General features: G+C 38.2%; 1 protein-coding gene across 14 annotated transcripts in view; it reads left to right on the top strand.

The window, feature by feature from the left end:
- PARD3 (par-3 family cell polarity regulator) overlaps positions 1-19567 on the top strand; it is a 634482-nt gene that overhangs the window by 459898 nt on the left and 155017 nt on the right. For all 14 annotated transcript variants that reach the window (XM_060097665.1, XM_060097670.1, XM_060097666.1 and 11 more), the window contains one exon: positions 14163-14405. In XM_060097665.1, coding sequence (XP_059953648.1) covers positions 14163-14405 — 243 coding nt within the window. The remainder of the gene's footprint in view (positions 1-14162; positions 14406-19567) is intronic.

Here is a 19567-nt window from a genome sequence, read left to right on the forward strand (position 1 = left end):
CCCAGCAAGGTAAGCTGAAAATTGAAGATTTCTGACACCTGCCATTTGCTGAAGTGTTTTGAGGGGCAAATAAAACATTCAGTTGAACACAAACTGCTATTAAATTGAACTGTTTTTTCCAGTTGCCTTGTAGCTTAAATTTCATTCTCCATGAAATTGGGTTTTATTTGACGAATTTCCGTAATACTGATTTTTAGAGAGAGGAAATATTGTTGGGAAAAGATCCAGGAAATTTATTCCCAGACTGAGGCTTCTGGATGGTAGTGCAATAAGTTGGGGGTAAAATGTTTCCCAAAAGAGTTGATTTCAAGCTCTTAAATATTCTTTTGACGATAGTTAACCCTTATCTAATATGTAGCAATCTGAAGTTTATTTTAATTTTTATGTTAAACTAATATTAGTATGTTTTATCTTCTGTAGATATTAAAAGTGTTTTGTTTTGTTTTTTTAAATTAAAATCATTAAAGGTTACTTTCTGCTTCTTGGAGTCTTTTTTAAAAATGCATGATTCAATACATTCCATATATTGAGGCTTCATAGCTTTGGAAGTAGAAGTATTTTGGATACAGCAGAGTAATTTAAGTAACCATTGATTTTTCCATCCTGAGAAGTTGTTCTACAGTCGTGCTTCTCAAGCCTTATATCTTTTCTGGCTATAGAAAAACTATACTTCATAGTCATAAAAAAGTTATTTTCATTTTACTCTACTGCAATTAGTGCTAGAAGCCATTTATTGTAAAAACAAAAATTCTAATAAATAGAAATGTTACAAGAACAGAAGTCTTGTGTGTTTTATCCTCCTCATGCATCATCCATTTTAATTAGAGAAAAGGGTAGTGAACACTGCAATGAGTCTGGAATGAAAATCATTAATTGATGTCAAGCTGAAGAGAGACCGTTAGCATGAATTTAGTGACAGCAGGAAAGAAATTAACCTTATTACTTTATTTAGTATATTACATTATTTTGTGTATTTCTTTCTGTGCAGGTTCAAGGCAATTTCATTTTCATAATGGAAAAGACTGTTATTTTTCTAACAAAAAAGAAAGATGTGAATATTTATGTTTGAACATACCAAATTGAAATGATGAATTTTTTACTGACATTTTAAAAAGTCTTAGTAAAAAGTTTAAAAAGTTTTAATGGTTGTTTTAATATTTTTGTTAACATTCCAAGAACAGGGAAATAGTGCGTGAAGATGTTGCCCATCAATGTCAGAACAGCTGTCTGCCATCATTTAAACCTCAGAATGGTTCTCTTGTTTATGGCTCAGAACGACTTTCTGGACTGCTTAAAGCAATAGACATTTATTTCTTTGGCTAAGTTTTGGGCTAATCAGTTACTTTTGTCATTGGTGAGGTTTGGCCCGAGATAAATTAGATGGATAATGCTAAACAACAACCTGACTGTTCAGAAAAACGGATGACTCTTACATCTTAGAGATAATTTGTGACCCCAGGGTCACCGTAAAAGGGTGGAGGGGGTGTCCTTTTATAGCATTGACCATCTGGAACTGTTAAGGGCTACACTGCAAGATACCCTCTTTTTGAAAAGTTTCCTTAAACTATGCTATTCTCCTTAAACAAAACTATTTTCTCCTCTGAGCCAAATATTTTTTTCTGAAATAAGAAAAATATGAAAATGAAAATATGAAATGTAAATGTGAACATGAAAATATACAACATGTATATATAACTTTTGGTTGTGTTGCAAAGTCCCTTTTCTCACTTTATAATAAACAAGACATTCAAATGTAAAAGTATATAATAAAATCATTGTGTGTCTTTTGTTGACTGAACTATCACTAAAATGCACCAAAACCACAGTGCATTCCTCCTTTTAAAACTCTACTTTTTAGTGCCATTTGCACAGCAAGCTTCATTAGCATTGATTTCTAGGATGACTTTGAAATACACATTGGTTCAGGCTAATAACCAGATTTGTCAGTCCTTTGTGGCCAGTCCCACCGTCGGTGGCCGCAGTTATACTGTAGTTTTATTCTAAGGTTTCCGTCAAAAGTATGAACCACTAGCATGGAAAGGAGGGATACAAACAGCTTTTATAACTTTGGGGATAAATTTATTGTTAATGACAAGGTAAACAATAAAAATATAATTTCTTATGTTATTGGAGCTTAAGGAAAAATAATCAATGTTTTTAGAAGGTACTATAGATGTGACTAATGTTTATTGGATGTAGTGATGAGTGACAATTAGTAATAATGTGCAACTTTGGGTAAAAGAAAGCAATTGAGAACTGGCATTTATGATTTGTTCCTCATGCCACTAAGCATTTCTTCTGAGCCATTGACTTGTCAGAAATTGACCTCCAGTCAACATGAGTTTGTGTAATTTGGAACAAAAGAATATTCAAATCCAAGACCCATCAATAATACATTGAAACTGATGTGTAAGTAGTTTGGGGAGATTATCTAGGTTTCATGCTTCCCTTGAGAATAGACTGTTCCTATTCTCTTTTTCTGATGGCTTAACAGTGCCACACTTTCCAACCTCAGTAAGCAAGAGTAGTTTCACTTTTAACCAACCACAGGGTTCAATCATTTTTAAACCAATCCAAATCACTCCCTTTGTTTTTAAGAGGTTCTCCAAATTCAGAAGTTTTGGCTTTATTTCTAATAGAGCCCCTCAAATTGCTTTGGGTTCCCAAACTTCAAGACTTGTGTGAATGCCCACTCACCCTGAATATTACCTATGATTAGGTGATTGTCCGATGGTGACCAAATATAGTAGTAAAGTGGGTTGTGAGATAAGTGATCCTAATTGAGCTTCAAAATAATACCCCAGGGCCTCCCTGGTGGCGCAGTGGTTGGGAGTCCGCCTGCCGATGCAGGGGATGCGGGTTCGTGCCCCGGTCTGGGAGGATCCCATGTGCCGCGGAGCGGCTGGGCCCGTGAGCCATGGCCGCTGAGCCTGCGCGTCCGGAGCCTGTGCTCCGCAACGGGAGAGGCCACAGCAGTGAGAGGCCCGCATATCGCAAAAACAAAAAAAAAATAATAATAATACCCCACTGAGTTGAAGAAAGAAGTCATTTTCCTCTCTTGAAAGTTTTTCTGGCTGAATACAGAGTCAGAAAGACAGTATGGTGCAAAGAATAAAATTATCTCTGAACTTATAAACTTTTTCATTGTGGATATCTAGTATTTCGTGGTAATCAGCTTCTATAATGCCATCCTTGACTGTCATATTTGTTCCTAAATGAATAAGTAGACTATAATAAAAAATCCACTATAAATTTAGATAAATTTGACATTAGAATTTGAGTTCCTACTTCTCTTATGGGTGTTACAACTTACATAAGTATAATACAATATTGAAACCAGGAAGTTGACATTGATACCACCTGCGTGTATAGTTCTGTGTCATCTTATCACATGTGTAGATTCATGTAACCACCACTGCAATCAAGAAACAGAATTATTTAATCACAAATATCTCCTTTTATAGTTCCACTCACCCCTTGCTTACAGATTAGCACCAATAATCTGTTCACCATGTCTATAATTTTGTCATTTCAATAATGTTACAAAAATGAAATCTTTTTTTTTTACATCTTTATTGGAGTATAATTGCTTTACAATGGTGTGTTAGTTTCTGCTTTATAACAAAGTGAATCAGTTATACATATAAATATGTTCCCATATCTCCTCCCTCTTGCGTCTCCCTCCCTCCCACCCTCCCTACCCCACCCATCCAGGTGGTCACAAAGCACAGAGCTGATCTCCCTGTGCTATGCGGCTGCTTCCCACTATCTATCTACATTACGTTTGGTAGTGTATATATGTCCATGCCTCTCTCTCGCTTTGTCACAGCTTACCCTTGCCCCTCCCCATGTCCTCAAGTCCATTCTCTAGTGGGTCTGTATCTTTATTCCCGTCTTACCCCTAGGTTCTTCGTGACCTTTTTTTTTCTTAGATTCCATATATATGTGTTAGATTATGGTATTTGTCTTTCTCTTTCTGACTTATTTCACTCTGTATGACAGACTCTAGGTCCATCCACCTCACTACAAATAACTCAATTTTGTTTCTTTTTATGGCTAAGTAATATTCCATTGTATACATGTGCCACATCTCTTTATCCATTCATCCGATGATGGACACTTAGGTTGTTTCCATGTCCTGGCTATTGTAAATAGAGCTGCAATGAACATTTTGGTACATGACTCTTTTTGAATTATGGTTTTCTCAGTGTATATGCCCAGTAGTGGGATTGCTGGGTCATATGGTAGTTCTATTTGTAGTTTTTTTTAAGGAACCTCAATACTGTTCTCCATAGTGGCTGTACCAATTCACAATCCCACCAGCAGTGAAAGAGTGTTCCCTTTTCTCCACACCTTCTCCAGCATTTATTGTTTCTAGATTTTTTTGATGATGGCCATTCTGACCGGTGTGAGATGATATCTCATTGTAGATTTGATTTGCATTTCTCTAATGATTAATGATGTTGAGCATTGTTTCATGTGTTTGTTGGCAATCTGTATATCTTCTTTGGAGAAATGTCTATTTAAGTCTTCTGCCCATTTTTGGATTGGGTTTTTTGTTTTTTTGTTATTGAGCTGCATGAGCTGCTTGTAAATTTTGGAGATTAATCCTTTGTCAGTTGCTTCATTTGCAAATACTTTCTCCCATTCTGAGGGTTGTCTTTTGGTCTTGTTTATGGTTTCCTTTGCTGTGCAAAAGCGTTGAAGTTTCATTAGGTCCCATTTGTTTATTTTCGTTTTTATTTCCAGTTCTCTAGGAGGTGGGTCAAAAAGGATCTTGCTGTGATTTATGTCATAGAATGTTCTGCCTGTGTTTTCCTCTAAGACTTTGATAGTTTCTGGCCTTACATTTAGGTCTTTAATCCATTTTGAGCTTATTTTTGTGTATGGTGTTAGGGAGTGTTCGAATCTCATACTTTTACATGTACCTGTACAGATTTCCTAGCACCACTTATTGAAGAGGCTGTCCTTTCTCCACTGTACATTCCTGCCTCCTTTATCAAAGATAAGGTGACCATATGTGCGTGGGTTTATCTCTGGGCTTTCTATCCTATTCCATTGATCTATATTTCTGTTTTTGTGCCAGTACCATACTGTATTGATTATTGTAGCTTTGTAGCATAGTCTGAAGTCAGGGAGCCTGATTCCTCCAGCTCCGTTTTTCGTTCTCAAGATTGCTTTGGCTATTCGGGGTCTTTTGTGTTTCCATACAAATTGTGAAATTTTTTGTTCCAGTTCTGTGAAAAATGCCAGTGGTAGTTTGATAGGGATTGCATTGAATCTGTAGATTGCTTTGGGTAGTAGAGTCATTTTCACAATGTTGATTCTTCCAATCCAAGAACATGGTACATCTCTCCATCTATTTGTATCATCTTTAATTTCTTTCATCAGTGTCTTATAATTTTCTGCATACAGGTCTTTTGTCTCCTTAGGTAGGTTTATTCCTAGATATTTTATTCTTTTTGTTGCAGTGGTAAATGGGAGTGTTTTCTTGATATCACTTTCAGATTTTTCATCATTAGTGTATAGGAATGCCAGAGATTTCTGTGCATTAATTTTGTATCCTGCTACTTTACCAAATTCATTGATTAGCTCTAGTAGTTTTCTGGTAGCATCTTTAGGATTTCTATGTATAATATGATGTCATCTGCAAACAGTGACAGCTTTACTTCTTCTTTTCCGATTTGGATTCCTTTTATTTCCTTTTCTTCTCTGGTTGCTGTGGCTAAAACTTCCAAAACTATGTTGAACAGTAGTGGTGAGAGTGGGCAACCTTGTCTTGTTCCTGATCTTAGTGGAAATGCTTTCAGTTTTTCACCATTGAGGACAATGTTGGCTGTGGGTTTGTCATATATGGCCTTTACTATGTTGAAGAAAGTTCCCTGTATGCCTGCTTTCTGCTGGGTTTTTATCATAAATGGGTGTTGAATTTTGTTGAAAGCTTTCTCTGCATCTGTTGAGATGATCATATGGGTTTTCTCCTTCAGTTTGTTAATATGGTGTATCACGTTGATTGATTTGCATATATTGAAGAATCCTTGTATTCCTGGAATAAACCCCACTTGATCATGGTGTATGATCCTTTTAATGTGCTGTTGGATTCTGTTTGCTAGTATTTTGTTGAGGATTTTTGCATCTATGTTCATCAGTGATATTGGCCTGTAGTTTTCTTTCTTTGTGACATCCTTGTCTGGTTTTGGTATCAAGGTGATGGTGGCCTCGTAGAATGAGTTTGGGAGTGTTCCTCCCTCTGCTATATTTTGGAAGAGTTTGAGAAGGATAGGTGTTAGCTCTTCTCTAAATGCTTGATAGAATTCGCCTGTGAAGCCATCTGGTCCTGGGCTTTTGTTTGTTGGAAGATTTTTAATCACAGTTTCCATTTCAGTGCTTGTGATTGGTCTGTTCATATTTTCTATTTCTTCCTGATTCAGTCTTGGCAGGTTGTGCATTTCTAAGAATTTGTCCATTTCTTCCAGGTTGTCCATTTTATTGGCATAGAGTTTCTTGTAGCAATCTCTCATGATCTTTTGTATTTCTGCAGTGTCAGTTGTTACTTCTCTTTCATTTCTAATTCTATTGATTTGAGTCTTCTCCCTTTTTTTCTTGATGAGTCTGGCTAATGGTTTATCAATTTTGTTTATCTTCTCAAAGAACCAGCTTTTAGTTTTATTGATCTTTGCTATCGTTTCCTTCATTTTTTTCTTTTATTTCTGATCTGATCTTTATGATTTCTTGCCTTCTGCTAACTTTGGGGGCTTTTTGTTCTTTCTCTAATTGCTTTAGGTGCAAGGTTAGGTTGTTTATTCGAGATGTTTCCTGTTTCTTTTTTTTTTTTTTTGTGGTACGCGGGCCTCTCACTGTTGTGGCCTCTCCCGTTGCGGAGCACAGGCTCTGGACGTGCAGGCTCAGCGGCCATGGCTCACAGGCCCAGCCGCTCCACGGCATATGGGATCTTCCCAGCCTGGGGCACAAACCCGTGTCCCCTGCATCGGCAGGCAGACTCTCAACCACTGCGCCACCAGGGAAGCCCCTCCTGTTTCTTAAGGTAGGATTGTATTGCTATAAACTTCCCTCTTAGAACTGCTTTTGCTGCATCCCATAGGTTTTGGGTCATCGTGTCTCCATTGTCATTTGTTTCTAGGTATTTTTTGATTTCCTCTTTGATTTCTTCAGTGATCATTTCGTTATTAAGTAGTGTATTGTTTAGCCTCCATGTGTTTGTATTTTTTACAGATCTTTTCCTGTAATTGATATCTAGTCTCATAGCACTGTGTTCAAAAAGATACTTGATACAATTTCAGTTTTCTTAAATTTACCAAGGCTTGATTTGTGACCCAAGATATGATCTATCCTGGAGAATGTTCCATGAGCACTTGAGAAAAATGTGTATTCTGTTGTTTTGGGATGGAATGTCCTAAAAATATCAATTAAGTCCATCTTGTTTAATGTATCATTTAAAGCTTGTGTTTCCTTATTTATTTTCATTTTGGATGATATGTCCATTGGTGAAAGTGGGGTGTTAAAGTCCCCTGCTATGAATGTGTTACTGTCAATTTCCCCTTTTATGGCTGTTAGTATTTGCCTTATGTATTGAGGTGCTCCTACGTTGGGTGCATAAATACTTACAATTGTTATATCTTCTTCTTGGATCGATCCCTTGATCATTATGTAGTGTCCCTCTTTGTCTCTTCTAATAGTCTTTATTTTAAAGTCTATTTTGTCTGATATGAGAATTGCTACTCCAGCTTTCTTTTGGTGTCCATTTGCATGGAATATCTTTTTCCATCCCCTTACTTTCAGTCTGTATGTGTCTCTAGGTCTGAAGTGGGTTTCTTGTAGACAACATATATATGGGTCTTGTGTTTGTATCCATTCAGCCAGTCTGTGTCTTTTGGTGGGAGCATTTAGTCCATTTACATTTAAGGTAATTATTGATATGTATGTTCCTGTTCCCATTTTCTTAATTGTTTTGGGTTTGTTATTGTAGGTCTTTTCCTTCTCTTGTGTTTCTTGCCTAGAGAACTTCCTTTAGCATTTGTTGTAAAGCTGGTTTGGTGGTGCTGAACTCTCTCAGCTTTTGCTTGTCTGTAAAGGTTTTAATTTCTCCATCAAATCTGAATGAGATCCTTGCTGGGTAGAGTAATCTTGGTTGTAGGTTTTTCTCCTTCATCACTTTAAATATGTCCTGCCAGTCCCTTCTGGCTTGTAGAGTTTCTGCTGAAAGATCAGCTGTTAACCTTATGGGGATTCCCTTGTGTGTTATTTGTTGTTTTTCCCTTGCTGCTTTTAATATGTTTTCTTTGTATTTAATTTTTGACAGTTTGATTAATATGTGTCTTGGCGTGTTTCTCCTTGGACTTATCCTATATGGGACTCTCTGTGCTTCCTGGACTTGATTAACTATTTCCTTTCCCATATTAGGGAAGTTTTCAACTATAATCTCTTCTAATATTTTCTCAGTCCCTTTCTTTTTCTCTTCTTCTGGAACCCCTATAATTCGAATGTTGGTGCGTTTAGTGTTGTCCCAGAGGTCTCTGAGACTGTCCCCAGTTCTTTTCATTCTTTTTTCTTTCTTCTGCTCTGCAGTAGTTACTTCCACTATTTTATCTTCCAGGTCACTTATCCGTTCTTCTGCCTCAGTTATTCTGCTATTGATCCCTTCTAGAGTATTTTTAATTTCATTTACTGTGTTGTTCATTGTTGCTTGTTTCATGTTTAGTTCTTCTAGGTCTTTGTTAAATGTTTCTTGCATTTTCTCTATTTCTATTTCCAAGATTTTGGATCATCTTTACTATCATTATTCTGAATTCTTTTTCAGGTAGACTGCCTATTTCCTCTTCATTTGTTAGGTCTGGTGGGTTTTTATCTTGCTCCTTCATCTGCTGTGTGTTTTTCTGTCTTCTCATTTTGCTTATCTTACTGTGTTTGGGGTCTCCTTTTCGCAGGCTGCAGGTTCATAGTTCCATTGTTTTGGTGTCTGTCCCCAGTGGCTAAGGTTGGTTCAGTGGGTTGTGTAAGCTTCCTGGTGGAGCGGACTAGTGCCTGTGTTCTGGTGGATGAGGCTGGATCTTGTCTTTCTGGTGTGCAGGTCCATGTCTGGTGGTGTGTTTTGGGGTGTCTGTGGACGTATTATTATTATTTTAGGCAGCCTCTCTGCTAATGTGTGGGGTTGTGTTCCTGTCTTGCTAGTTGTTTGGCATAGGGTGTCCAGCACTGTAGCTTGCTGGTCGTTGAGTGAAGCTGGCTGTTGGTGTTGAGATGGAGATCTCTGGGAGATTTTCGCCATTTGATATTACGTGGCGCTGGGAGGTCTCTTGTGGACCAGTGTCCTGAAGTTGGCTCTCCAACCTCAAGGCACAGCACTGACTCCTGGATGCAGCACCAAGAGCCTTTCATCCACACGGCTCAGAATAAAAGGGAGAAAAAGTAGAAAGGAAGAAAGAGAATAAAATAAAATAAAGTAAGGTAAAATAAAATAAAGTTATTGAAATAAAAAAATTATTATTAAGAAAAGAAAAATTTTTAAGTAAAAAAAAGCAAAACAAAAAAGGATAGAACCCCAGGACAAATGGTGAAAGCAAAGCTATACAGACAAAGTCTCACACAGAAGCATACACATACACACTCACAAAAAGAGGAAAAGGGGAAAAAGTAATAAATCTTGCTCTCAAAGTCCACCTCCTCAATATGAGATTATTCGTTGTCTGTTGAGGTATTGCACCGATGCAGGGTACATCAAGTTGACTGTGGAGCTTTAATCCGCTGCTTCTGAGCCTGCTGGGAGAGATTTCCCTTTCTGTTCTTCATTTGCACAGCTCCTGGGGCTCAGCTTTGGATTTGGCCCCGCCTCTGCATGTAGGTCGCCGGAGGGTGTCTGTTCTTCGCTCAGACAGGACGGGGTTAAAGGAGCAGCTGATTCGGGGGCTCTGGCTCACTCAGGCTGGGGGGAGGGAGGGGTACGGACGCAGGCCGAGCCTGCGGCGGCAGAGGCAGCGTGACATTGCACCAGCCTGAGGCACGCCGTGCGTTCTCCCGGGTAAGTTGTCCCTGGATCCCAGGACCCTGGCAGTGGCGGGCTGCACAGGCTCCCCGGAAGGGAGGTGTGGAGAGTGACCTGTGCTCTCACACAGGCTTTTTGGTGGCGGCAGCAGCAGCCTCAGTGTCCCACGCCCGTCTCTGGGGTCCGCGCTGTTAGCCACGGCTCGCGCCCGTCTCTGGAACTCCTTTAAGCAGCGCTCTTAATCCCCTCTCCTCGCGCACCAGGAAACAAAGAGGGAAGAAAAAGTCTCTTGCCTCTTCGGCAGGTCCAGACTTTTCCCCGGTTTCCCTCCCAGCTAGCCATGGCGCACTAACCCCTTCAAGGCTGTGTTCACGCCGCCAGCCCCAGTCCTTTCCCTGCGCTCTGACCGAAGCCCAAGCCTCAGCTCCCAGCCCCGCCCGCCCTAGCAGGTGAGAAGAGAAGCCTCTCGGGCTGGTGAGTGCCAGTCGGCACCGATTCTCTGTGCGGGAATCTCTCCGCTTTGCCCTCCGCACCCCTGTTGTTGCGCTCTCCTCCGTGGCTCCGAAGCTTCCCCCCTCCACCACCCGCAGTCTCCGCCCGTGAAGGGCCTTCCTAGTGTGTGGAAACCTTTCCTCCTTCACGGCTCCCTCCCACTGGTGCAGGTCCCGTCCCTATTCTTTTGTCTCTGTTTATTCTTTTTTCTTTTGCCTTACCCAGGTACGTGGGGAGTTTTTTGCCTTTTGGGAGGTTTGAGGTCTTCTGCCAGCGTTTAGTAGGTGTTCTGTAGGAGTTGTTCCACGTGTAGATGTATTTCTGGTGTATCTGTGGGGAGGAAGGTGATCTCCGCGTCTTACTCTTTCGCCATCTTACCCCTCTCTTCCATAAATGAAATCTTGTAGTCTGTGACCTTTTGAGATTGACTTTTTTTTTTCACATAGCACAATACCCCTGAGATCGAGTCAAGTTGCCGTGTGTAATGGTAGTCTGTTTATTTCTATTACTCAGTAGTATTCTATGCTATGGATGTTTCTTCAACCATTCACCTATCATAAGATATTTTGGTTATTTCCAGTTTTTGAATATTAGAAATAAAGTGTTTAGGAACAATTGTGTACAGGTTTTTGCATGGACTTCAGTTTTCATTTCTTTGGGATAAATGCCCAGGAATGCAATTGCTGAGTGGTATGATAAGTACATGTCTAGTTTTGTAAGAAACTGCCAGACTAGTTTCCATGATGGCTGTACGATTTTACCTTTTCAACAGCAGTATGTGAGAGATCCAGTTTCCCTGCATTCTTCCCAGCATTTGGTAGCATCACTGTTTTATTTTAGCTGATCTAATAGGTGTGTAGTGATAGCTCTTTGTGATCTTAATTTGCATTTCCGTAATGGCTGATGTTGAACATCTTTTCATGTACCTATTTGTCATCTCTATATTCTTTTCAGAGAAATATTGCTTCATGTCTTTTGCCCTTCTAATTGCATTGTTTTCTCATTGTTGAGTTTTGAGTGTTCTTTATATATTCTGGACATGAGTCCTTTGTCAAATATATGGTTTGCAAATATTTTCTCCCAGTCTGTACTTGTCTTTTCATTCTCTTAATATTTTTACAGAGGAAATGCTTTAATTTTGATGATGTCCAGTTTATCTGGTTTTTCTTTTATGGATCATGCTTTTGGTATCATTTCTAAGAATTCTTCACCATTGCTAGGTCCTAAAAATTTTCTTCTATGTTTTCTTCTAAAGTTTTATAGTTTTACATTTTACATTTAAATTTATGATCCATTTTGAGTTAATTTTTGTATAAGGAATGAAGTTTAAATTCAATGTGGGTTTTGTCCTGTTGTGTTTTGTTTTCATTTTTGCCTATGGATGTCTAATTGCTTCAGCACTGTTTGTTGAAAAGACTGTTTTATTTTATTGAATTGCTTTTGTACAATTACGAGAAATCAGTTGGCCATACTTGTTGGGTATTTCTGGGTTCTTTATTCTGTTCTATTGATCTAAGTGTCTATCACTCCACAGAAACCACACCATCTTGATTATTACAGGTGTATTACCAGTCTTGCAATCAGGAAGTGTGATTCCTCCCACGTTATTGTTCTCTTCACAATTGTTTAGCTGTTCTATCCTTTGCCTTTTTATATAAATTTAAAAATAATCTTGTCTATATTTACTAGAATCTTGTTGTTTTTTTCTAGGAATTACATTAAAACTACATATCAGCTTGGGGAGAACTGACTTTACTATGTCGAATCTTTCATCCGTGAATACCACTTGTTTCTCCAGATTTTAGATCTTCCTTGATTTCTTTCATCATCGTATAGTTTTCGGCATATAAGTCCTATACATGTTTTGTTAGGTTTACATCTATGTATTTTATGCATATCTATAAACCAACCATTATAATCTAAGTATTTCATTTTTTATTGATTGTAACTGACATCGTATTTTTAATTTTGGCATCTGTGTTCATTGCCAGCATATAGAAATACAATGGATTTTTGTATACTAATGTTGTATCCTGTGACCTTACCAAACTTGCTTTTTAGTTCTAGGAGATTTTTGTAGATTCCTTGGGATTTTCTACGAAGACCATCATGTTATCTACAAATAAGAACAGTTTTATTTCTTCCTTTCCAATCTGTATGCCATTTATTTCCTTTTCTAGGCTTCTTTCATTGTCTAGAATTCCCAGCATCCTGTTGAATTACAGTGGTGGGAGCAGGCATCCTTACCTTTTTCCTAATCTTAAGGGAAAGCATTCAGTCTTTCTCCATTATGTTACCAGTAGGTTTTTTATAGATGCTTTTTATCAAGGTTAGGAAGTTAGTTCTGCTCTATTACTAGTTTTTTGAGGATTTCTGTCACGAGGGTGTTGAATTTTGTCAGATGCATTTTCTGCATCAGTTGATATAATCATGTGATTTTTCTTCTTTAGCCTATTAATATGATGTATTACATTGATAGATTTTTCAATATTGAACCAGCCTTGCATTCCTGCAATAGACATCACTTGGTCATGGTGTGTAATTCTTTTTGTATATTTCCAAATTCTATTTGCTAATATTCTGTTAGGGAATTTTGTTCTATATTCATGAGAAATGTTGACCTGTAGTTTTCTTTTTTATTATTGGACTGATTTTTCATCTGATTTTTTATCTTTTCTATATTTTTTGAATACATTTATGTATCATTTATGCTAGCAGTGGTCTACTTCAAGTATGAAAAAGGTGAATAACTTTGCAATAAAATACTAAACACAGCTGAAAGTATTGCTTTTTATAGATAAGACTTCACTTTTAATTTAACATTTAAATTTGTAAGTATATAATAGAAATATTATTTTCCCATCAAAAGTTATCAAAATTCTATCAAGGGTAGTTGAATTATCTTCAGCTAACTAAGACCATCTTAGGACATATATTATTTCAATAGGTTGAAGAGGACTTTGTACCAAGTAGCTTAATAAAATCTTAGGAAATATTTAAACATATCTTCAGTCAAAGGGGTTATTTAAGGTCTGTTTCTTAGTTATAACACAGGCAAGTTATATTTCAAAATTTGATTAGATACATGCCTTCTTGTCCTTTATCTCAGGATTTGCCAGTTCTGTATACGTCACATAAAATCAAAGTCACTATCATTAAACTGAGATCTTCTTTTGCCATTAATAAAGAATTGTGGTGTGGATTCATGGTTAAGCTTCATAGTTTGTCGAATGTGTATGGTATATTTGTAATGAGTAAGATTGTACATGGTGCACCCACACATAAATGTATACATAGATAGTATATGTGTGTGTAACTTTTCAAAAAGTAACTTTTTGCCTCAAAAAATTTCATGAGTAAAACCCAAGTGGATGCCTAAAACTACTCCTAGTGAATTTTAAAAGCTAGTTAATAAGTGATAATTTAAATTAAGATGTAAATCATGACTGTGTCTTACTGACATGAACAAAGCTATCTGAAATGATAATTTTTGAGCATCCATGACATTACCTTGACAATCTAGAATGAATATAACATCGTTTATCCTATCTGTCTTCTTAGAACTACATGAAATAATAGGTATTTTACAACGTATTTTGAGGAATGTTTCTATGTGCAGTTCTTAGGAAAGGCATAGTTTCTCTTGTTCCAACTTGTTCTAATTTTACAGGATTCAAGCGAAAACTCGAGAATTTAGGGAGCGACAGGCTCGGGAGCGTGACTATGCTGAAATCCAAGATTTTCATCGGACATTTGGCTGTGATGATGAGTTGATGTACGGGGGAATTTCTTCCTATGAAGGTTCCATGGCTCTCAGCACCAGACCCCAGAGTCCGAGAGAAGGGCATATGATGGATGCTTTGTATGCCCAAGTGAAGAAGCCACGGAATTCCAAACCTTTACCTGCAGACAGGTAGGCTCCTGGAGCAGTCAAGGTATTGCTTCCAAATCAACTTTTATGTAGTTTGTGACAAGGGAGTAGATTGTTCATCAATTCTCAGACTAGAACTGCCTTTTATTAATGGCCTTTTAAAAACCCTTGTGTCTAAGAGTATTGAGTTTACACAAATCAAAGCCTAATGGAAGAACAGTAGAGATTTTGATAGCTTGTCTCATGATCCCAAAATATGTCATCTTGTTTTAAAATGGTTTCAGATGGGAGAACTAACCTGTAGTTTATAACTCAAATAAGAAGCAAACTTGAAACTATGGTTCTTCTATTTAAGGCATATTTCCTTTTATTGCTAGGAGAGCCTCTAGTCGTGGTAGTTAAATAGATGGGCAATGACATGATTTGTTCCAATTATGATTGATTTGGGCCACTTTTTTTTTTTTTTTTTTGGTGACATGATTTCATATCATGAAAGAGTTAGTGAATGAGATGTATAGTATAGCCAGTCTTCAAATTGCTTGTTAATAGCCACAGACCACAGGTCTGACTGTGTATATTAGTGTAGCACAGAGGAGTGCAATGCTGACCCTATGTTAATGGTTATATATTTATTTCAAATTTTATCTGAAACAATTTAGAAACAGATCTTCAGCTCCTTCATTTATGTATTCAAGCACCATATAAAGTTTAGTTCATGAAGAAAATAATATTCATTTCTTTTTATTTGAAACACATGCATGCTGTCATCATAAACAATACACTCATTCCATCCCATCTTGTAGTGATGTCTTATAATCATTGCTGTATAGTGAAGCTAGGCTTTAAAAATAGTAGGTCTCACTTCAAACTAGTGGTTCTTTAACACACATCAGATACCTGGAGGGCTTCTTAAAACACAGTTGGATTAACCCTTCCCCAGAATTTTGATTCCGTAGGACTGGAGTGGAGTCTGAGAATTTGCATTTCTAACAAATTCCCGGGTCTGATGCTGGTGCTGTACTTTATGAACCCCTACAAGACTAGAGATGTGTTGGAATTCCTTTGTCTCTAGCACCCATGTGTTATTTGGCTGCTTTATTTTGCAAGCTGTCTATGTTTTAGCTATTTACTTGCAGCTATTTTTAATAAGGGTTTGCAAAGGCAACAGGTAACCCTCAGGCAAACCCAGATAGGAGCGTTTTAAAGAGTAGCAAAAGGAGAAGCAGATCTTAGGGAAAGCTAGTCAGATTGTTTTTCTGTTCTTTCTTTTTGGTTTGGTTTTGTGTGGTTTTAGGGTTTTAAAAAATTGTTTTATGAAGATCTATTTGGTGTTGATTGTAATGAGTGAGCCTTGTAAGTTAACATAGGAGGCTTATGGCTTATTTAAACCCCTTTGGTGTTCAGTGTGCTTATTATCTAATATGGATGTATCAGGATTCAAAGAGTAAGGTTATTATCAGCGAGTGACATTTTCTTAAACTTTTACTAGGTTTTTGCTGTACTTGTGAAAGCTGTTTGTCAAAGGTCAAATCGCACTTGAAGGCCATGGATACCCCATGGAAAGTGTTTTCTTGGGAAAAGGCACAGCAGCAACACTGGCACTGCCAGTTAGTAACTCCTGGAGGAACTAAAAGAAAATTAGTTAACGTGTTATTGATCATTGATAAAAATATTGATCATTTTCGGCACCTTCCACATCTAGTTTGAAAATCTAAAAGTTAGTGACTTATAGTGATTATTCACATGACTCAGAAGTCCCCCCTGACAGAGCTGGGAGTCAGAAGGGGTCTCTCCAGCTCCTGGGGTCCAGAAATGGTTGCTTTAACCCCCCATTTAAACCCCAGTGCCCTACAAGAGTCTAAACCTCCTGAAGATCTCTGCAGATTTTCAAAAGGCCTTCTGTGTCCAGGGTCCTGACTGCTAGGGTCCCCAGCATCCCAGCCTGCAGGCTCAGTTCTGCCCCAAGCTGACCTCAGACTGAAACTCAGCCTCCTAATTCACTTCCATCAAAATCCCACTCAGCAACACATTCCAGAGGAGGCTTTGGTCTTGGGGAGAAGAGCTCAGAATCATATCATACACATCGGTATGTTCAAAGCCCCTCTCAGCCTCACTCAGGCACATCCCAGACAACTGTGTGTCAGAGATTTTACAGTTCTATGTATTAGTGTCCCAGAAGGGTGATTGGACTACAGACTTTCTAAGATGTGTCCAACTCAAGAGAGATATAATTTATTTTTTTTAAATGGATCACAGAAATTTATGTTTTGTGTTTTTGTAATTATTATTTTTTCAGAGAATAAGCTGTCCATTGAACAATGATTTCACTAATCCAAAAAGTTGGACATTATGGCACCTGTAAAGTATTTCTTCATCAACCTATAATTGAATTTGCATTTGGTTTGGAAATAGTGGCATCACCTCCATTGCCATTTTCTGTCAGAGTAAAAGCTGTAAAAAAGAGTTTCTCAGACTTGAGTAGCCTAGAGACTCTTTACAAGATGATCTCTTGATACTGCCGCATAGAGTTAAGTTGTTTTGATTATAATGTTACTTAAATATGTATAAAAATAAAATAGGGCCAAACTCCTTCTGTTTACAGCCATTATGTAACTATAAAACCAAACATCTTTACAAATTAAATACAAACAAAACAGTAAAACCATTACATTCAAATGAACAACATTAATTTAATGTGGCCAATAATGTTTTTTTTAAATCTAAAGTCTCACACAAATCATGAATATGGTGGTGGATGCTCCATGCCTGGTTCATTTCAGTTTGTTTGCTCCACAAGCCAAGGGCTGACTCAGTTCAGCCATCACTCTTCTCAGTTAGATTCTGCAGTTCTTTTGCATGTCTGTATCCCATGACCTTTGACCCACGTGCTACGTCCACGCATCCTAATGCATGAAGTCCAACCTGCTTCTGTTACTATTAACTCGAGACAGTAAAAGTAGCATTTCTTGGTGCCTCTGTGTCTGTAAACTTAAATTCAGACCGTGAAATAACACATAAGATGATCTAGAATATGCTTCTGTTAACTTTCTAAAAAGTTAAATGATGGAAACATAAAACTTGAAACTCCTCAGAGAGAGTTTTTACCCCATAAAGAAACTCCCATCAACTAACTACATTTCACCCGAGTTTGCCGTTGGTGTCAGATGAACTTTACTGTTCAAATTTTTGGATTTCATGGGAGCATCGCCAGTCTGTTGACAGTCTGAAGCGTAGCCTGAGTCTGTTCTGGGATTTTTATTGTTCAGTAAGAAAGCCATATTCTGAATGTCATTGCTTATAATTCTGATTGATCTAATGGAAATGTGGATCTGGTAGTCCCACGTGGACATAACCAGGGATAATTTATTAAGTGCTGTGAATTTGATGTCAAAATGGGACACTTTCTCAATTTCCATATATTATTTATAAAATGCTTTTTTACAATAGCTTCCTACTCTGTCTGGCAATATTGTCCATGCCTGTTTAATTGGATTGACACACGAAATATTATCTGACTGTACCCTTTGGCCATTGTTACTCCTATTTATAAATGCCCTTGGTAACATTCTGAGTTTTCATATTGGGTGGATGCCAGAGAAGTCGCCCCTACCCTTCTGTTTTCTATGAATAACAAAGCTCAAACTCACAAAAGTGTTGGTGAACTTACTTTTATCCTGCTTATAACCAGAGACCTCAAAGATGTAGCTATTGTAAATGATTCCTAGTCCTATATCTCTTTGGCAGAGTGTATTTCCTATGTGATTGCTGTGTCTTCTGATGCAGCGCCTCTGTGTTCCCATGTTTTTCCCACCATGGGAGACACTGCTAGCCGCCTACCCAGAACCTCTTCCCCCCTCTTCCTTACCTAATAGGATCCCCATTTTTTTCAGGCTGGCAATGTGCCCAGCTTAAAATTTTCAATTTCCCGGGCTCCCTTGCAGTAAGAGGTGACCACGTGACGTTATTCTGACTAATGAGCTAAGTGGGACTCATTTATAGGATCCACAGTCTCAGAGGATGGGATTTTCTGCCAAGCTAGGTTTTTCCTGATGAAAATAGAGCCGACACAGCTTTTTCCCTTTGCCATTTTCCCTTCTCCCTGCCTGGATTTGGATGGTGCCCTTAGATGGGGCTCATCTAATAAGCCTGAGGATGAAGGCCACATAGAGGAAGAGGGAAGCAGCCTGGTCCCTTGAGCAGTGGCTTCAGTCCTGGGATGCCCGCCCTCTGCTCCTGTTACCTGGGAACTGAGCCCCTTCCTTACCTAAGTCTCCCTCTATCAGGGTTCTGTTTCATGCCCAACACCATTCTGAGTTAAGGGAATCATGCACACAAGAGTCCAAGGGAATCATCATCTTCATATCAAGGTTGTCCACACATTGGAGAACTACCCCCTAGTCAAATCATTGCCACAATATTTTGTGAAATTAAGTAAGAATTGTGAGATTCTTCAGTGTCATTCAGTAATCTCTTCTACCTTTCATTTTGCTAGCCTCTACTTAAAGAAATGTTATCAATCAAATGTCTGCTAGATTTATCCTTCTTTTTTTATTGATGTATTTGAAGTATAATTGACATACAATATTGTATTAGTTTTGGGTGTATGACACACTAATTCAACATTTGTACACATTGTGAAATGATCAGTGCAATATATAGTTACCACGTGTCACCATGAAAAGTTAAAAAAAATTGTTTCCCTTGTGATGAGAACTTTCAAGATTTGCTCCCTTAGCAGCTTTCAAATTTGCAGTGCAGTGTTACTGACAGCATTTATCATTCTTAACTCTGATATACCACTCTCTCTTACCTCTATCAATAATCCTGTTATAAAATCAGAAACTTTTTTTTTTAATTTCATTTATTTATTTATTTGGTTGCGCCGGGTCTTAGTTGCAGCACGCAGACTTCTTCGTTGCGGCATGCGAACTCTTAGTTGAGGCATGCATGTGGGATCTAGTTCCCTGACCAGGGATCGAACCCAGGCCCCCTGCATTGGGAGTGCAGAGTCTTACCCACTGCGCCACCAGGGAAGTCCCCTGTTATAAAATCAGAGGCAGCTAAGTGTGATGTCCAAGATACACACTGCCTGACTCTGGTTCTGGGCTCATCCACCATTAGTGTGAACTCTGTGCTTCACTTTCCTCATCTGTAAAATGGAGATAATAGTGGTACTTACCTCATTAGGCTTGGGGTGGACTAAG

This window comes from Mesoplodon densirostris, chromosome 4 (genome assembly GCF_025265405.1).
Source record: "Mesoplodon densirostris isolate mMesDen1 chromosome 4, mMesDen1 primary haplotype, whole genome shotgun sequence".
NCBI classification, from domain to species: Eukaryota; Metazoa; Chordata; class Mammalia; order Artiodactyla; family Ziphiidae; genus Mesoplodon; species Mesoplodon densirostris.